Source organism: Helicoverpa armigera, chromosome 5 (assembly GCF_030705265.1).
Source record: "Helicoverpa armigera isolate CAAS_96S chromosome 5, ASM3070526v1, whole genome shotgun sequence".
In the NCBI taxonomy this organism is placed as follows: domain Eukaryota; kingdom Metazoa; phylum Arthropoda; class Insecta; order Lepidoptera; family Noctuidae; genus Helicoverpa; species Helicoverpa armigera.
In genome coordinates, this window is record NC_087124.1 from 7,358,092 (window position 1) to 7,378,479 (window position 20,388).

The 20,388-nt window shown below is 36.3% G+C and overlaps 2 protein-coding genes across 2 annotated transcripts; both read right to left on the bottom strand.

The window, feature by feature from the left end:
* Positions 1-1,586: 1,586 nt before the first annotated feature.
* On the bottom strand, positions 1,587-10,640 carry Cndp2 (Cytosolic non-specific dipeptidase 2). Its single transcript, XM_021327257.3, has 9 exons — positions 10,221-10,640; positions 9,620-9,817; positions 9,167-9,428; positions 8,036-8,183; positions 5,954-6,054; positions 5,464-5,594; positions 4,324-4,446; positions 3,631-3,789; positions 1,587-1,803 (listed from the first exon to the last, which is right to left on the bottom strand). Exons 1-9 carry the CDS (start codon positions 10,629-10,631, stop codon positions 1,744-1,746), a joined length of 1,593 nt encoding a protein of 530 aa, XP_021182932.3. The 5' UTR covers positions 10,632-10,640; the 3' UTR covers positions 1,587-1,743.
* A 2,761-nt stretch (positions 10,641-13,401) lies between these two features.
* On the bottom strand, positions 13,402-20,340 carry LOC110371129 (nicastrin). Its single transcript, XM_021327245.3, has 15 exons — positions 20,089-20,340; positions 19,790-19,891; positions 19,181-19,376; positions 18,661-18,864; positions 18,457-18,558; positions 18,156-18,246; positions 17,879-17,942; positions 17,679-17,783; positions 16,925-17,151; positions 16,515-16,779; positions 16,113-16,267; positions 15,513-15,746; positions 14,967-15,069; positions 14,279-14,510; positions 13,402-14,020 (listed from the first exon to the last, which is right to left on the bottom strand). The coding sequence occupies exons 1-15, from the start codon at positions 20,138-20,140 to the stop codon at positions 13,996-13,998; spliced, it is 2,157 nt and encodes a 718-aa protein (XP_021182920.3). The 5' UTR covers positions 20,141-20,340; the 3' UTR covers positions 13,402-13,995.
* Between the last annotated feature and the right edge of the window lie 48 nt (positions 20,341-20,388).

The window sequence follows — 20,388 nt, forward strand, 5'->3', positions numbered from 1 at the left end:
AAATAGCCGGGACTTTCTATTAGAATATCTGTTGTCTAATCTTCACTCTCTTTTATGCAGAAATCTTTGAAAGTAATAAATAGGTTGAATGAAATTTAAGGCAAGTCACGAATTTATACTTAGGTATAGGTCATTTTATATTTAGGTACCAACGCTTTCTTTGCAGAAAATTAGATATTTCACTTTTTTTTTAAGTATTTTTTTTCTATAAGTAACAACCGCAAGGATGGTTGGACCATAGCAGGACATAGGTGCAAGTGCCCCTGGAGGAGAACCGACTTATCGTCATGGCGAGTAAACAATTCATCTTCTACCTTACCATTATCTAAGTAAGGAGGTGTCGTCTTCTAGTTCAACCGGTACTGCGCTAACCAAAACGTATGCCCAATTCGGTGAGTGTAGGCCGTTTGAGCAAATCAACCCAGCTTGGACAGGACCTATGTCCAGAAGTGGATGTTTTAAGTATGTAAGCTGTCACGACGATATCGTCGGAGCGACCGCCTATCTGACCTCCTCAACCCGAAATATAGATACCCGGGCTACCCGATACTCCTTGGCGAGACTGATTCGCTGACTTCTGACGGGTAAGAATTAGGCATATTTGTTTTTGTTCAAATTAAATGTATGAATTTCTTTTGTAATTGTATAATCTAGTATTTTCCACCAGAGCTACCACATAGTAGGTATGTCAGGCTACATCTTCTTGGTCTAGTACCTACGTACTAAAACGATCAGTTACGAGTTAACAAACGAGGCGTTCAGAAAGAGAGTTTCAGTTATGACATCTCAGCTCGTCTCTATGTTCTCCGTGGTATTTTCGGTCTGTACGATAAATAATTTGAGAAAGGTCGGTAAATTCATCAAAACAATGAGATAAATAAACACAACTTGGTAATACCCAGAACAATATTTATATTTTCCTTGATACGAACTTGCTCACTTGACCTTTTATCTATTGTGAAATGCAGATGATAAGTATAATCAATAATTGGCAGTGTCTCTTAGCTCATATAATAAAATGAACAACTGGTTAGTTTCCTCTTGCTATCAAACTTTTGTGAAACAGAGCAGCTTGAAATGATTGATGATTGATTATAAAAGTACCTATCCTATGGTTTAAATCGAACTCCAATATGTGAGCTAAACAGCTTATTTCGTTCAGCTTTAAAGCGTGATTGAGGACCAAACGTTCAATCATCAGACAACAACAGCGGCCGACCCACAAAACGCGGAGACATTGAGAGAAGCTTACCTACAGCTGCAATCCAGGAGAAATTAAATAAAACTCACATGAAAAGTAAATAAAAGAAAATATTTATTATGCAAATCTTTTATATAATACAGAAAAAAAAGAAAATCAAATGCTTAAATCAACACTTAAACTTGTTGGCCCTGTTCCAGAGTGCATTTTGATACGTTAAAGAAAATGTTAAACATAATCCGTCTTACCACAAAAACTTTTAAACGTCAGTTTATGCCTTGTCTAAAAAAATGTCAAATTATGACGTCGACATATGGTTCATTTTGCAGCCAAAATTTTATTAGACAAGTGTAAAACAGGGTTTAAAGTTTTTGTAGTAAGGCCCAATAAGTTACACTGTCCAAATGTAAGAATAAGGCACCGAGACATATTATGCAAGATAAAACATACATTATGCAATGTGTATGTACTTTAAGGTTGGAATGAAGGCAATCCTTTGAACATACTGCTTACACGAAACGTCCTTGCCCTCAGCTTAAACTTTACTTCTCTGACTTAGACAGCTTGCTCACTTCGAACATGTAAGCTGCGAACAACTTTATCTGTAACAATAGAGAAATGATTTTAGCTGGAAATGTTCAGTTTTATAATAACCTAATTTCAAGTCAATTCACTAATTTAACGAATGCATTTAAAAGCACTTATGGCCTATATTATTAATAAGTGACAGGCAATAAAACGAAACACATAAGTAAGTATACTGTAAAGTTTGTGCTAAATAACTTGGCATATCTAAAGTTAGCTTACAGATCATGCCAAAAAGTTCGGCCTATGCAAAGTTGGCATTGACAGTAAACTTCATAATGTCAAAACATTTGAAAAAGCACTAATTGCTGCAAACTGTTTTAATGTACAACCCGTGCCGATAAAGAATGGGATTAGAAATGGCGGCTCATTGAGCTGGGAACGTCAGCACAACAATGCAATAACAATAAAAACTAATAACTGAATAACGTTAAAAAATATCGTTACCGTTGAAAGTGTTTCGTTATTTCATGAATTAAAATAAAGCTTATGTTAGTTAAATTTGTGATCGTTTTGAGACTACATTACGTAGGTACACAAATTGTCAACAAAACCATTACCTGAATCGCGGAGAGGGTAAGGTTGGATATAAACTAGTTTCGCTTCATAACTTTAAATAATCTTAAATATCCATACTAATATTATAAATGTGTAAGTAACTCTGTCTCTCTGTCTGTCTGTTATGCTTTCACGGCTAAAACTGAACCGATTTTGATGAAATTTGGTATGGAGATAGCTTGAATCCCAAGGCCTTCCTTGGGCTTAGGCTAATTTACTACTACATATATGCTACTTTTTATTCTTCTTCGACTTTCTACGCATGCGCAACATTCACGTGGGCAAAGGCTAGTTTTGAAATAAAAGGATGTAATAAATATTATAATTTAGTTTATTTCCAGTAAAATTTCACATCAATATCACTAAAGGGGGGGCGGGGAACGCATAATGAAAGTCGTTATTTTTTTGTCAGTCGGTACCAAAGATTGTGAGTATAGACGGAAATAATGTGCGAGCGAGAAGTGAATAGATGCGCCGCCATTTCTAATCCCATTCTTTATTGGCACGGGTAGTACCGATTATATGAATTCCACCCGCATCACCAGAGCACAAAATAACACCTCATTGTGACATCATTTCTCGGAGGTAAAGAACCTGTTACTGAATTTTCGAATATGTACAGGAAAGCTATTTTTATTTGGCAGATCATTTCAATATGTAGTTGTCATTTATAAAGGAAAGGGGAATTTATTTATATTTTATGCTAGTTCCTACGTGATAAGTTTCACGAATCAGCTACCCTTGGTTACGGGAAAACAATTAGGTTTTTACGCAGTATGCGATGTTTAGTGTAAAAACACGCACGTCATTTTTTTACAATATCACGTGTGTTTTTATTGATATTTACAAATTCACAGAATCTTGAAATCATATAAAAATAACGCTTCGATGTTTATGATTTAAGTGGGTTTTCTCCACTAACAAATTTTGTTTATGTGTACCCTAAAGGTTCCGAAACTACTTCAAATTTTATTTCAGTATTGGGAAGCATACTATCCCAGATTAGGGAAGGAGTCCCCGGGAGGCGGTCGAATCTGGAAGAAAACAGCTGGTATTATAACTTAACAATTACATGCTGTTACATATACAGCCTTTCCGTCTTGTAATGCACATTAATTTGTTTGTTTATATACTAGATGCACAATGCGATACATTGTGTATATCCTGTTAAGACGGTAAGTAAATAAATAAATATCGGGAATCCGGATGCCTCCATATGTTGTACCACTACAGGTTGTACGGTTACTTTTATAACACCTTATATAAAGAAAGAAACAGCAACTCACTCCTTCAATATAGTTGCGCACGTTGATCTTCTCGTTCTGCGAGTGCGCCATGTCGTCGCCGGCGCCCATCGGCAGCAGCAGCACGTTGCGTCCGCTGGCTTCCTGCAGCGTGATCGTCACCGGGATCGAACCTCCTTCGCGGGACATGTCCGGCTCCGTCTATGGTAATACAATCGAGGTTACATATCGTAAGAAAAAATTAAAATAGATTTCTTGTCAATACCTCTACCTAAATTAAAGGCTTCGAAACTACTGGATCGATTTGAAAGAAATGCACTGTCATTAAGCTAGACGATCCTAGGCAATATTTTGCCCGGGTACGGGGGCAGTAGTACCGCGAGTGAAAAATAGCTATATACAAATACCTAATTCTCCCAAAACAGTGATAGTGTACAAAAATAATCGCGGTCTTTGTGGGACCATAAAATATAAAGTTGAATGAAAGTATACACCTTTACATTTAAACTAGCATCAACTACATAATATTAAAAATATTTCTTCTAAATTAGTTAGTAGCTAATGTATCAAAATATATTTCTCCAGCAAATACACAAAGGAAGTGGAGAAGGACGGGAGTTTTGGGGGCTGTCTTTTATAAATTTGACCTTTAAAAAGAGCTGATTTTCAGCCTACTTATCTTTTATCTTATCTTTATCTTTCCCACACTACCCAGAATATCAGATGAGTACTTACTAAATAGATAAGTCTGGTAGCGCGCGCCGCAGCCTGGTAGTGAGGGTGGTCGGGGTTTTCTGTCCATGCACGGCCACTCTGAGCCGTAATACGCATCTTGTTAGGCGAACCCCTGTCAGCCCACTGTTAACAAACAATTTATTAATCCATGTGAATAGACTGTACGTCGTCATCATCATCTTCATGCCCTGTTCCCAAGTCATTTGGGGTCGGCGCAACATGTATATTTCTTCCACTCCTCTCTGTCATACTTACATCCACTACCAATAATAGACAATAGACAATAGACTGTACGTCGAGAGGACTTATTAGAATCTATCTTGGACACCTGACTGAGAGCAAGTTAAACTGTAGGTCCCGGCTGTTATTTAACACCATTGCAGTCTTTACGGGTAGTCAGAAGCCAGTAAGTCTGAAACCAGTCTTACCAAGGGGTATTGGGTTGCCGGTTAACTGGTTAAGGTGGTCAGATAGGCAGTCGCTCTTTGTAAAACACTGGTACTCGACTGCTACGACTGCTGCGACTGCTGGCTGCAACTGGTAACCGACCCCAACATAGTTGGAAAAAGGTTCAAAAAAAGAAAAGATTATGTACGTCGAGAGGACTTCAGAAGTCTGAAGGGATTTGGCAGGTAATAAATCTATAAACCACATGTAAGTAATGCGATGATGTAAGTAGGCGTATGAGAGTTACATCAGTGGATCGAAAAATAATATTCTGTTTTGCACATCCTAGGTTTTTGTAGGTATAAACAGCAACAAAAGCCCTTTGTTACAGTGCAGTTAAATACTGATTCATCCTTCAAAATACATGTCATACGTCTCCCCATTGTTTTCTCGCTGTAAATAATATTATTTCGAAAAGTTATGAAACTATGTCGACAGGCAAATAGGGAAATCCCGTACCATATCTGTACTAATATTGTAAAGTGGGTAAAGTTTTTGTGTTAGTGACTTTGCAGTGTGTCTCTGGACCATATTCAAAATCTGGACCAAGTCGGTCCAAATTTTGAAAAAAAGTACCAACAGAAAGCTACGTTATTTGTGAGCGTTACAGGTATTTTACTATAGTAGGTACGGGAAGTAGTTTAGTCGCAATAATCAGCAGGTACACTTTATATTTTAAAATTAGAAACAAACCTTCTTGTTGATGAAGTCAAACACTAGTTTCTCTACTTCTTCGGGCTCCTGGTTGGGTACGATTCTTATCGAGAACTTGCCAATAACTTTGCCGGGAATAACAGTCTTCGCGCCCGGTTGGAAGGCAGCACCTAGAAAGTAAGTGAAACCAAATCTTAATACAATGATTATCCTTACTATGATTGATTTGAAAGATTTTTTGATTTATGGGATTTTGCGGTTTATCAGCTAAACAGATTTTGCATAGACGGTTATGTATGGGCTACTTTTATAAGAACGAGTTCATATACATATTATATTATCCATCATTGGTATATTTATGTGCCTGCCACTCAATATCAAATAGTCTGATACGCTTCCATTAATCTGGACATACATTGTTACATTTGTTAACAATTACTTGTCAGTCAATTTTTTTCATTAGACTACTATGAAAATGTTAAGACAGACAAGTATACCTAGTATAAACCATGTATAAGTAAAAATGTACCTTCAATGCCGTGAAGTGAAAGGCTGGGGTATCTCCAACGATGCATGAGCAGCTGTTCCTTGTTGCCGTTCTGAGCTAATTTCGGAGCACCAATTGATTTCCTAGAAAGAATAAAGAAAAATAAATTATTTTTGGTAGTCGCTCAGTAAGTAGAAGAATTTCAGGCGTTATGGAATTAATTTTTCAATACACTTCCTTGAAAACTGACATCACATTATTTATTTTTGGTTGTACCCTTGTATTGAAAACTATGTTTGCATGGAGAACAAAATGATGGCCTTACGTACGTGCATTCTTTGGAACTAGCCAACTATTTTCAAAATAACATTTCTAATCAATAGAGAGCATTCTTCCGACAGACTGGTTTTGATTTGACAAGGAACCCGATCGCCTCGATTGTTCTAGCTAACTTAGCGGACTTGTTTCAATCGAAATTTCGAATTTCTGCATACTCATAGCGGTGTATATTAATGGACTAGAGTTCTGGGCACAAAATAAATGAACCAAAAACTTGCTCAAAATAAAAGTTCATTTATTTTTGGCAAAAGTCACGGAAATCATCGAATCCTTCCTTATGGTCTGTATAAGAGAAAATTTAATGATTCAATAACGAAGCGTAACGTAGAAGGCATGTACAATTATGTACTCATATTACACGCATCAAATACCATCTGGAGTTCAAAGACCGAAACAGCACAAACAAAGCGATAACTATATTGAGTCATAAAACAAACAGCGTTCGATATTATCAATTTTCATATAGAACAAGCTGCTTTAGATATTGTTTCTTAGTATATATGGGAATGTGAAGGCATACGTAACGGGAAATATCTTGGACGGGAAGTGGATATCGGCCATTCACGTGGCACTCGTTTTCTCTTCACACATGTATTTTTTAGTTTATTTTTAGACGCAACTACATTAAGAAATCTTGTCTTTCCGTCGAGTTAAACTACGTAACGTAGGTCAAGTGTGTCAAGAAACGTGTATTTTCTTGATTTAGGTTTACTATTCAAGGAAAACAGGGGACTTAATGACAAAATATACCTAATTCGTACATTATGTAGATTGGCAAGACAACTGAACTATGATATTTCAATCTGGGTCTTATCAATTCTACTGCATAATAATTTATTCATATGCGATGATATTATTTAGATGCGACTTCAGACGAGTAGGCAACTGTTTGTTTAAATTAAAGGCCGGAGCATACCGTGTATGGATAAAGTACGTGGAGATGACCTAGTAGGAAACTCGATGTCACACCAAATATAGTGCAATTAACATATGATCTGTTGACAGCCTTGTTTACTTTGCATATTACACCCATATCGAATGTGTTCCAACCTTTAGTCCTTTATGATATGGACTTAGCATTCTGCTTTAGTCGCTTAGTGAGTGATATCTTTTCAAATGCCTGTGTATTGTTACTTTTGACATTTAAATATATATTATCATCAGATAACATTTTATTAATGACATTGTTTATTGACATTTATATATTATACCTAATTGTATTTTTTTCTATTATTATTATTGTGAATGTGAGTATCGTGTATGCGAGCAACGTTATATATTTTTATAACATAAATACTGTCTGGCGGCTTTGAGTATTTTTAAATGGCCTACGCAAATGTTCTGCAGATCTGGTATCGTCGTGTGACAGGTCGTTGAGCTCCCTAAGATATGGTTTGAGCTACACGACGACTGATGCATGCGTGCCGTCTGTTGGGACTGGTCAGCTCCAGCCTGATGTGGCTCTTTCCTCAAAAGGCCATTCCAGACCGCTTACATGGTGACACTCACACATAATATTACTTGATTTATAACATGTTTGGACTTTAAAAGAGACTATGACCCTTGAGTTTGTTTCGGCGTTTCTTCTCAGGGATCAGTCAGTTAGGAAATGCCGACCTCAGCGTTCTTAAAATGACGTGTAAAAGTGATGTAATGTCCAACTTGCAAAATAAACGATTTCATTTCATTTGTTGTTCAAACACTACAACGTAATAAGATCATATCCCTATGAAACATACTATAATAAATTACGAATAACATTTCTAAGAGTATAACTGCCTTTACCTGTAAGCATCAGTATCAAAATCGATGTTCGTGTACAGTTTCTTCTCATTTTCAGTTAACGGCGCAACTGAATCGTAGATACCGGTCACACGAATCTTGCCATCTTTGTCCACGAGCTCATTCATCAACCAAATAAGATCCGTCATAGCTGTAAATTGAACAATCATTGTCAATTGAAGACATCGGCATTATTTCTTTGTGTCGTTAAATTATTGTTGGTCGCTTCGGAAAATAGAAGAACAGAATTGTAAACCTTTTAATCTATATGGCCTTAGTTAGAGACATGACTAACAATTAATATGGTTCCTGTGAAGTCCATAATTCTGGGTTTATTAAAAAAAAATTGTGGCTTTCCTGATTAACTGATAACAAAATCTTGATATTATAATGTTGTCGATTTGCTTAGTAACTACCTTTTGTAATGAGGCAAGGTATGCATTTATCTATGCTGATAAAATATTGTGAAAGGATAATTAAATGTTTATCAGCTTTATGTAACTTTACTTTGTAGCTAACATTTAGTGTACATATTGATAGTTGTGACTGAATTACACATGCCTTTCATACATAACAAATAAATCTATAATTCAATATATAATTTAGTCGCTGATTTCCCACGGTTTCACCCCCATCCCGTGAGAACTACTGCCTGTGCCAGGAAAACATATATCCTATGTTACCCAAGAAGAGTGTAGCTTTCCAACAATGAAAAATGTTTTCAAATCCGTTTATTAATTTCAGAGCCTTAGTACAAACAAACAAAGAAACGTTTGCTCTCTATTATATTAGTATAGAAGTATAGATTACAGTTATAACTGAATGCATTATTGTTTTCATTTTCAAAATCTAATAATTTCAATTGATGGATATCAGGTTCTATTGTTCTGTAATACAGAATAATGCTTTACAGTTATGACTATGAAAAATAATGGCATTGCATTGATTGTTACAACCTATTGAATAATAATTATTGGAATGTTCAGTTTAATACACAGGAACCTATGCTAAACAAATATTATTGACCTGAATAGACAGCCAGTCTAGACTGGTTATGATATGGATGTGAGCAAATGAAAACTTAATATTTAAATATTAAAAGTCAAAAGTAAATAGAAACTTAGCATATAATACCTTCATGAACAGTTCCACCATAGACACCACTGTGTAAATCCATTTTGGCGCACTCAATTTCTAAGAAATAGTAACTGATACCACGCAGGCCGTATGTAATGCAAGGTTTAGTGGTGCCCAGCCAGTAGTTATCTGATATACACACATAGTCTACATCTTTGAAGAATCCCTCTGGTTTCAAATTCTCTAAGAGTAAAGCATCCAATCCTTCAGATCCAGACTCTTCCATACATTCAAATATGAACTTCAAATTGACTGGAAGCTGTAAATCAGTATAGTAACATTTAGATTTTCCTTGCAAACTGTACTGACAATTATAAAATACCTAATACTGATAAACCTTATTACACAGTAAGTAGGTATGTTATAAAACAAATACTCTGTATCAACAAAGCTTGATTCAACAATAAAAATGATTAAAGCACAAGTCAAATACACAAAGTAGTAACAAACCTCTTCACCAACGCCTTTGTAAGCATTAATGGCGTGTACCCAGCCCAGGACTGGTCCCTTGTCATCAGTTGAACCACGGCCATAGAGTTTGCCATCCTTTTCCACAAGCTCGAAGGGCTCAGTGGCCCATCCGTCAGACTTCAATGCAGGTTGAACATCCAGATGACCATAAATGCATATGGTGTTTTTCATAACATCCTAAAAGTATTTTGTTTTTAAGTACAAGATATATAAATGTGGACTGTTGTGGTGAGACCCGTATTAGATGATGTAAAATAAGATTTTTTTAGAACAATGATTAGTTTTTGAAGATAAGCCTAAAGCTAATAAATTGTTGATTAATAAATTGTTGTCTTTTAATAATTTAAGTACTTAGTGTACTTGATTTAATTTTAACACCAGGGTACATATTTTTATCTTTATATTTTCTGCTTTATAGTCTCTGCTCTTTTTATATTTTTAAAAGTAAAGCATTAAAATCTTAGAGCAGTATTATATTCATCTTTTGCTAATTTTAGAGATGAGCACTTAAATCTACAAAAAGCAAGTTTGACTGGTTAAAGTAAAAATAGAAAAAAAATAGTAGAGGATGTGTACGTACTTTTCCCAAAACGCCTACCAGAACTGGAGGCAGTTTTACTTGTTTGCCATCAGTAGTCTGATAACCAACATCCCTGAGCTCAGTGGTTGCGCCAACAGCCTTTAACTTCTCCTGCATCCATTCCACCATTCGCACGCAGTCTTTGCGGTACTTGATATCACAGGACACCGACGGAATAGCAACCGCCTCCTTTAAAAGTTGCTTGTAACTAGCCACATTCTCATCTACGTACTTAAATACATGTGGCAAAGTCCTATCCATTTTATGTGTCGGGTTTTGCTTGGGTGTAACTGAATAATCTCGATATAAAGGCCGATTAATAAAATTGTTCGCTATACACGACGCTCTTGCAGCTGGGAACCTTTTAACATTACAAATGCATTTTGCCGTTCTAATCAAACACGAAGTCATGATGATGGTATGAAGAAATTGACAGCTGTCATTATGACATTTAAGTCAAACATGTGATGTAGAGTGTGAAACGAAACGTAGATAGTAAATAATAAGCTTCTTTATTTTCGTTGAGTTTTCTGAGAAATCTTCACTGAGTTCTCCCGGCTGTAAAGCTATAGAATTAAAAATAACTAACTGAAACTGAGCAAAGATGAAATACAAATACGTACGAAGGCAATGTTTATGTTTTACGACGCGATAATATAATACTATTCATGTTTTTTGAAGTCCCAGAGATAAAAACCTATATTCGGCTACAGCGATTGGTAGAACCGTGGTGAACTGACACAGAACAGCCGGAAAGAGAGATCAGGCGCACCGCCACACGCACCGCGCAGAACCGACCGGCTTGCTATACTCTCTGAAACACGGGTGTAGCTACCTACTCCTAGACCAAGACAAGCCTATTTCAGCGTGACCCGGGAACGAACCCAACATCTTTGTTGTGATGTTATTTTAATAACGACAACTTTAAATGGTTGACACAGCTCAAGTGCAGAGCGCTTTCACAAGAGCTGGAGGAGTTTGCTGGAGTACGGCTTTGATGTTTCTTGGAAATGCGTTTATGGTATTATAGATCCTTCTTTGAATCCTATCATTTTTATACTGCTGAAAGCATTTGTGTCAAATGCCAAATAAATTTCAATTTTCCGTTACACTCGCCGAAATGTAAACGTAAAAAATAAATACAATACTTTTAAAATAATGTATATGTTCATATCTATTTGATGAAGTTCTCTGCAAGAAAAACCCTCAAATGGAAACATTTAAAATCTGTGGGTATTTCGTTTTCTATACTGATTTGTATTTCATATATTGAATCTCATACTTTATCTCCAGAGTTTTCTTAACTTTTTTAAGACTGGAAGCGCTGTAATTAAAAATTTCTAGTGTTCTAGGGTCATGATTAGGCTTTAAAAATTCATCTTAGTACACCTTTACTCATTATCTACTATTAGCTTTCGTCAAATAAGTTTCTGAAAATATCACAATATTTTTATTAATTTCAGTTCAAAGAAACAATATTTACGAACATATACTTTAACAACACCCACAAAAACAGACTATAATGGAATTAAAACAAGATCATGGCAAATATATGTCCATCATGAAACGGAAAAGGCTTAAGATATATTCGGAGATTAACGTGCTTCCGAAGACTGGAGAATATTTTGTCCCACGCGATGACGAGTATACTAAGTCGAAGGAGTTCAGACGGAAACAAGATAACACAAAAAACAAACGCTCTTTAGATAATGACTATCCAAAAATAGTTGCATTTCAAGACGATACAATTATTGATGTTTATCAAAGAAACAAAACCTTTCACACCTGTATGCCTGAAACAAATAACATATACTTCTATGATGTTAAAAAGAAATGTTATTATGGCGGCAGCAATATAACGTCTGCTAAAAATAGCTACCAAAACGATATTCATTCCGATGAAAATCGATTACTAATATTCATGGAATATACTAACAATACCATGCACAGATTGTTAAAAGATTTGAAAAAAAGTAAAATACCAGGAACACCTGACTTGAGTGCAATTATATTAGTAATTGATTCAAAAAAGTTAAAAAATATATTCAATATTGATAAGTACATGAGGAGACGAAATCTGAAAAGCGGCAATTTTAATTACAAACCTAGAGACACGGCCCTATTATTCAGTAATGTGACAAGCAACCACTTCGATATAACAATAGAGAAGCGATGTGGATTTAAAATACAAATTTACAAAAACTCATGCAGAAACCTCTTAGAAACTCTGTTGGCTGTTTGTAATTTATCTCAATATTTTTACCCAGCTTATGAATTGAAAGTTCCAGCTCTATGCACAAGGAACTGGTATTTCTGGAATATTTCTTATGGAATTTTATTAAGTATAGTTTTGAGAAATATTAACGTTATAACTTTAAATGTTATGAGAAATCTTTATTTTGTACTTATTACAGGGAAAGATCCTAATTTACACATGCAAATTAACTTAATATTGAAACAAACAATACTCATGTTATACAATGTAGACTCCATGAAAACATTTTTGCCTGGATCAATTAATTGGACCTCTGTACACAAAAACATTTTACGAAAATCTAACTCATTAGACAGCATTTTGAATAAATTGAACAAAAAGCAAGAGCTTCGCGGCGCAATAAAAGATGTTCAATCAGCTGAGAGTGACTACCAGCTCACACACACATTACACACTGCGTCATACGAAGCATCACACAGTGAGGACGGCTACGAGGCTGACTTCGGTGACGACACGTCTGTACCTTATTCTGATACAATATTTGACAACCAATCAGACGTCACTATAAATCTGACTGTGAACAGATCTGCGGCAACATCTTTTATTTTTCCCACTGACTACTACATTGTGACTGACCAATACAGAGAACTTCAGAAGAAAAGTGCAAGCACATTGTGCAACATTAAACTTAGATCCAATCATTCGTTGTTTGGGCAAAGCAAATTGTTCCTCACAAAAGTATTGAGAGGCTTTATGATAAACTGCCTTTACATGCATGTTGACCGAGATGATTACATTAACGAAACTATGTTTGAGTCGGCGACAGCTGGTTTCTATATTAAATTCATGGAAAAATGTTGGAAACAGATAACATGTCAAGAGCTTTACATTGATATTTTGAAAGATCTTACGCAATCTTTATTTCACACACTTTTTACTTATACACTATAAATAAAAAATATTGCGTTTTACAAACAAGTTTTATTTTAATTATTTTTTACTTAGTCATTATAAAACATGAAAACGATACGATGTCAATACATAAATATTATTAATGAGTAAGTTAAATTATCTAAATATTTCCTGAAACAGTAAGTAATGTGACTCTAGAGGGCTTTCACACTAGCGGATTATCTCGCGCGTATACATGCGGCAAAAAATCTGTCATGCGATTCCAGGGGTTTCGAACCTATTAGTGTCAATTGTTTGCGCCTATACGCGCGATAGCTCCCGCACGATGCCTTAGTATGAAAGTGCTCTTACAATCTGAGCAAACATGGCGATTAAACTGTATTATTATTATATTAGTTTCGAATTGATTGACTGATGACTTGGTACTCACAGGTTGATAATGGTACAAAGCAAAACCTGAAGACACTTATTTGAATTAACATTAGCGCACTTATTCTAATAATGATGCTTGATCATAAATTCGGTAGTGTTTGTTTCACTACACAATAATTGTGGAATGTTTCCTATTTTCAATCTCAGGAGATCTTCTACTGCATCACACGACACCCTAACATACCAGTCTTTTCTAATACTTGTTTTAGATTGTCCTCAACAATTGACAGTCCTCAGTATGCTGTAACAAAACAAAAGGTTAAGAACTACACTGCAACCGAAGCGATCTATCGGTATATTTATTGCAGCTTTCATATTAAATAAAGCCAGAAACGACGAGAAAAAAACACTGCAAACATTATGCTACGAAACCCAATCGAAACTGCAAAGTACCTACATCTAAATTATTTTATTTTTAATTTAAGAACACACATACGTCAAATAAACAGAAAAAAAAAACAAAAGAATGAATACGAAGGTTTATAAAAAGAGTATTTACCCTGACGCAGCATCATCGTTGACTATGGACTCGGGTCGGTTGTCGGTGAAGATGCGGTGTGCATGTGCTTGTAGCCAGTACGTCGCGAGTGCGGCCAGCAGCGTGGCGACGGCGCCGGCGATGGCGGCCGCGCGGGCCCCGGCGCCGCTTGATGACACGAACACGCGCGCCCACATCGCCTGCCATACTGACTCCGTCCACGTTGAGTACACGCCCGATTTTAGGTCGTAATCTGTCAACATGTATATCGAGTTCTTGAATATTATTGTGGCGAGTAAAACACACGATTAAACGCAGCATGAAGATCACGCCACTTTACGTCAGAGCATGCCGTGTGACGACTTCAATCATTATACGTATCAGCAGTGTGAGGCCTAAAATATTTCTACGGTCGGGTCAGTCGGTAAATTTTAAGATCGTTATATCATTGAAATCAAACTATCTTATCGCAGATGGGGAATACACTACTCTCTTCTCTTCTTCTTCCGAGCCTTCTTCCCAACTATGTCGGCTTCCAGTCTAACCGGATGCAGCTGAGTACCAGTGTTTTACAAGGGTTATGCACTACTGAATTAGCTAAATAAGTACGTCTCCATGCATCTAAAGGGCGGTCAAAGGGCGGTTTAAAATACAATATAGGACTAACGAGCACGGTCGGTAGTTACATTTAAAAGCAATAATAACTTACCTGCGATGATAAAAGCAGGGCTGACAGCAGCACTGATATTCATTGTCGTCTGCATACAAACGCCCATGTGCATCCAACCTCGGAGCCAGTAATGCGAGTAACCCTGGAATATACAGTTATTTTAGTTATAACATGGTATTAATTATCTATGGTTCTCGCAAAGTGATGATCGATGACGGTTGCAACGTAATTGCAAGCACAAGTACGGGTATGTCCTCCTCCGGCAACTGTAGATAATTTAAAGTGGTTTCTGCGCAGCGATGGTCAAAAAATATGCCAGACTTATCATAATCTGCCTAGCCTTTTCCCAACTAGATTCGGCTGAGTAACAGTGTTTAACATGGAACGACTGAATTCTTTGGTAAGACTGGTTGTCAGACTTAGTGGCTTCCTAATACAAAAACGACTGTCAAAGATGTTTAAATGATAACCAAGGCTCACCAATTTACTGCAACACGGAAGAACCCGTCAGCAGTTATCTCAGGTCGCGGGCGGAAGCTAGTGTTTTATAAAATAGGAGTTTACACATGATAAAGCATCACTCACCGGAACAGACATAGCATCGCAAGCAGTACGATTAACACCGAGCCGGGTCCCAGTCAGCAGAGCAAGTAAATGAGCAGCATACACCGGTGCGCTAGAAGCCCACGCGGCCACGCCGACATACAGCGGCGCGGCCCGTTCCGCCGGCCACTCGCCGCCGCCGCTCGACACGTAGTCCGCGGCCATTATCATGCGACAGTTCTGATTGCGTAGGAAGCAGTACAGCAACTCGTCTACCTGGGATAAATTCATTATGTTAAGATTAAGCAGTAAATAACAAAAAGGGATTAGTAAATAAAAACTCCAAATCAGTTCTCATATTGAATTTGCTTTGAACCCCCTCCTATTTGGAAGAAAAAAAAATAAAAAAAAATGGATAAATACTAATTATGTAGGTAAGTATGAATTTATCAGTTGTTGGTTAAAAGAAACTATTTCTGTCTGTCATTTTCACATAAAGATACTACACATTTTTGTGGAAACCATGAAAAACCGTACATAAGCTATGATTTATCCTTTTGTGGAAAATCATGAAAAAATACTACGATTTATCTGGGCTTTATCGGGTTAAACGAAATTCCCTCAAAATAAAGCTAGACTCACCATGTGCGCTGACACACTGATATTGCCGGCGTAGGCCTTCCCTGCAACTCGTTGATACAGTGTTCGCGCCACGACTGTTGCAAGCCGCGCTATTTTCACTTGAGAGTCAGATTCCCTCATAGTTCCATTCGCTACAAGTGTGTCGGTAGGTATAACTGCAAATAAATTATACGTCAAGATCCTAAGCTAAATAATTTAAAAGGTACAATATAAAAAAATATAGTTTTAAAAACTAAAAAGCACGCTAGTCATGTATCGTCATTAGAACTCAGAGCGTGTGCAAGAGAGCAGACCGGGAAGTGGATCAAATTAAGATTCCAAGATTTTCTTACATACATTAATAGTTAGTTACAAGAGAAGCTAATATAAGCGTGTTAAAATTACAATATATTATGTACTTACAATTGCCATCGCCATCAACAGAGATATTATGATAGCTATAATAAACATTTTTATAATCATCTAACACGGAATGGTAGAACAAATTCGCAAACGTTGTCTTGTGGTCTGTGAGCAACAGCTCGGGCAAAGCCCCACTTTCGGTTTCATTTTTGAGAATTCTTCGGAAGGAATGCAGTGAAGATGGCGGGAAACTAGTTGTGAACTCAGTCGACACTGATAAGTTGTAATTAATGTTGCTCGATAATATGTTGAGGAACTCCGCAATCTGCAAGTAAAGGGTATATATTTTTTTATTTAGATACAGTTGTTTTTTCTGCAGTTCAGTAAGATATTTCATTGTGAAGGGAACAAAAACAAAACAATTTCAATCTTAAATTAACCATCCTTATAGAATAGAAAAAGTATGTCACCTCAGGCACGTCGGTGGTATAAGGCACGAAGGCATGCAGGGGCCAGGTCGTCTCGCTGCTGTCGAGGGCACCTCCGATCTGCCCCAACTCCACGTGCAGACTGATGTCACTGGGAGCCAACGGAGCGGCGGCAGGCCACGCCCCCTTGCTGATGTCGTAAGCGACTCTCTGCGACCCGATGTAGTCAAATGCTTCACCGTTGAATAACGTCCATAGTATGTTTTGATCTAAAACGTTGATTCGAATTTTAAATCTCTACTTGTTTGTTTGAGGGTGCGTCTACACGGTGCATGTAGCTGGAGCAAGTTAACATGAGCAAGTGACAAGAGCACGCGGGTGGGTATTTAACTTTGGAACATGCTCGAGTCGCTGCACCCGCACGTTTTTAAAATGCATGTAACCTGCGCATGTGTCTCAACATGCGCAAGCTACTTGCACTGTGTAGATGCACCCTAAAGTTGTTTAATAGATTCATGTCTTGCAAGTAAGTTGCATCAAATAACAGATATTTGGCATGGTTGATATTGTTGATAGTTTTAAATGTTGGCATGCAGCACACACTAAATATAAAATAAAACGACGACTGCATTATTATGGTGCTGGGATAAGTATTTAATATTTTTGTAAGAACTAATCGAGCAAGTAGCTAACTTCTCTGTTTTTCTAAATCTATTTCTTAATCACTTTAAGGCGATACAATTTCTTGCAGCTGTTAGTAACCTTTTCATAATAAGTGTTATATTTTAATGCTTACCATATAATTCTGCATCTTTAGCGGGAATCATTTTTGAGAGGGCCGTAGCCGCCGTGAGAAGCGTCACCATGCCGACAACAGAACTCGCAGCGCCAGGGGACACTCCTATAAACAAAATATATAATTTTATAGGCATCATCACAAAACCGTGGTATATGTGAATTTAAAATAGATTGATAAATAATATTGTATTAACTTACCATCAAACATGGAAGCTGAATCAATTCTTGCTGTTACTAGTGTTACTTTAGATTTCTTACTGTCCTGCAACAAAATAACAATATTAAATTTACCATTTATTCTAATCTAATACTATAACTAAATGTGAAAGTAACTATGTCTGCCGCGCTTTCCCGTCAAAGCTACTGAAGGTAGACACAGATAATCTAGAACCAGAGCCTGAGAAGGAGCTAAGGCTACTTTGTTTTCGATTCAGGGAAGTAGTTTTTCGGTAGTCTAATTTATAATAGCACTGACCTTGGTCCTAGGGAATAGAGATGCATAAATATTATGATCACCCAAAGGATCACATACTTTAGTGGGAGTCAACAGAGCTGAAGTTGCTGACCTGTAACATCAAATATTAAATATCATTCTACATGTACACTTAGTATACAAAAAAATAAATGAATAAATATATATAAAAAAGCCTATTATTCCATGCAAAGATTTTATTCTATATTTTAAGTCTGGATAAATATTGTAAACAATTCGAATATTCCATTTATAATATTCAATGTAAATTAAACACAACATACTCAATGTGTAAACTACTAACCTCCTTAAACATACTTCAGAGTCAACTGCTGCAAACATAAATGAATGTAATTGTAAGGAGCAAAGTGGCATGCCCTTTTGATTATCCCTGTCTGCATTATATCTGAAAATGTTAAAATGTAAGTATACATATTACTCCAAGAAAAGTGTAACAAAAACATTTGAATAACAAACTACTACATTATTCATTACAATCATAACATACCTTCTATAGCATTGATCAATTTTTTCAACCTCTACCGATCTTGACTCTGGCAAGTAAAATATAGGGAATGGGATATCTGCTCGTAATAGACCTGTGCCTCTTTCATTCCACACAATACCACCAGTTATGTCAGTAGAGCAAGTACTGCCATCTGCTGATGAGTACTCATTAGGACACCTTGACTCTTGGCTGAATGAAGGTGCACTGAAAAATGTACTATGTATTAATATTCAAGAACAACTTAATTCGACGTTACACTACTTTGACAAAACTAGACTACATTTTGACAGATGAGGTTTATTTTATTTAAAGCCTTATTATTTCCATTTCTTTACAATAGTATGTTAATTTTGTTTTAATTTTTTATTTAAAAAATGGATCCCATATGGGTATAGGCCTCCTCCATTTTCTTCCATTTTTCTCTGTTGAGGGCAACAGTCTGCCAACTGGGCCCTGCAATCCCAGCTATGTCATCGGTGAGGTTATAAATGTTACAATTAAATCTATAGATAGAAATTACCTTCTAGTAACATTGTCATGTAATAAAACGCCTGCAATTAACGCAGGTTGTGACATAAGTAGTTCATAAACATCGTAGAACATTGCAGTGCTAACAACCGCCATGTAAGGCCCCGCTGAGGCATTCTGCATCAACCACTGGGCATCACTGATATCTTTTATCATATGGACCACACCCACAGCACCGTTATCAGCAGCTAAAAATAAACAGGACAATGCAAATCATAAAAGATTACATTTTGTATTAAAGTTACTATATGAAGGAACTTCCTAGTAAAAAAACATGTAAGCATTAAAATATTCTGTAATTATATTATCATACAAAATGTAATGGCACTATCTAGCAAGCAATTATTACAAATTAAAAATCAATAAATGAAGCATGGAACAAACTAAATTATTTTTTTTATTTTATCAGACAATCTTACTTAACATAACTACTAATGATTGAAGGGCATCATCCATTTGAAGAGGCAACTATTTTATTTATTTTAGAATTAATTAAAAAACAGCGACATTATAAATTATAAATTACACATGTTAGTTCCATTACTGTGTAGGTTTAAGAATTGTTTTCCTTGTAATGATAACTAAGTCTTAAAATACATACATGAACATCCTGTTTGATGTGTTCCATTCAACCGTCTGAAGCAAGCAGCTCCTCCCTCGATAGACGAATATATTCTCTCATGTAACCTCTGAGAGTCTCCATCTACAAAATGAAATATTAATCAATATTACATTCCAAAAAATAGCTGAAAATATTGTGGTTGGACGTCAACTACTTTACTAGAAATAATTTATGACAATGTCCAAAACTATATAAGTACAAGTATATATGAGATTATTTTTGGGTGTTTATTTATGTAAGTACAAGTAAATATAATATCAAAAACATTCAATACTCACAACTGCAAACACATAAAATCAATATCAAAACAAGAAAATTCGAAGGTGCCATCGTATTCTCATTCCTCTTATCCCGTCCTAGGACTTCTTAGGCAATGTAAATCCCTTGTTAGAATTATATCAAAGAGTCTATTTGTTTAATTTAATAGTAAACGAGGAACATTTTCAGTTTTCTACAACACTAAAATCTGTTTCTCGCGAAACCCCAGGATGACACATACAATTCAATAAATTCGACAATGACGATTGCACGCAGGGGGGAGACACTCCGTACATTTTGACAGCTAAGTGAATGAAGAG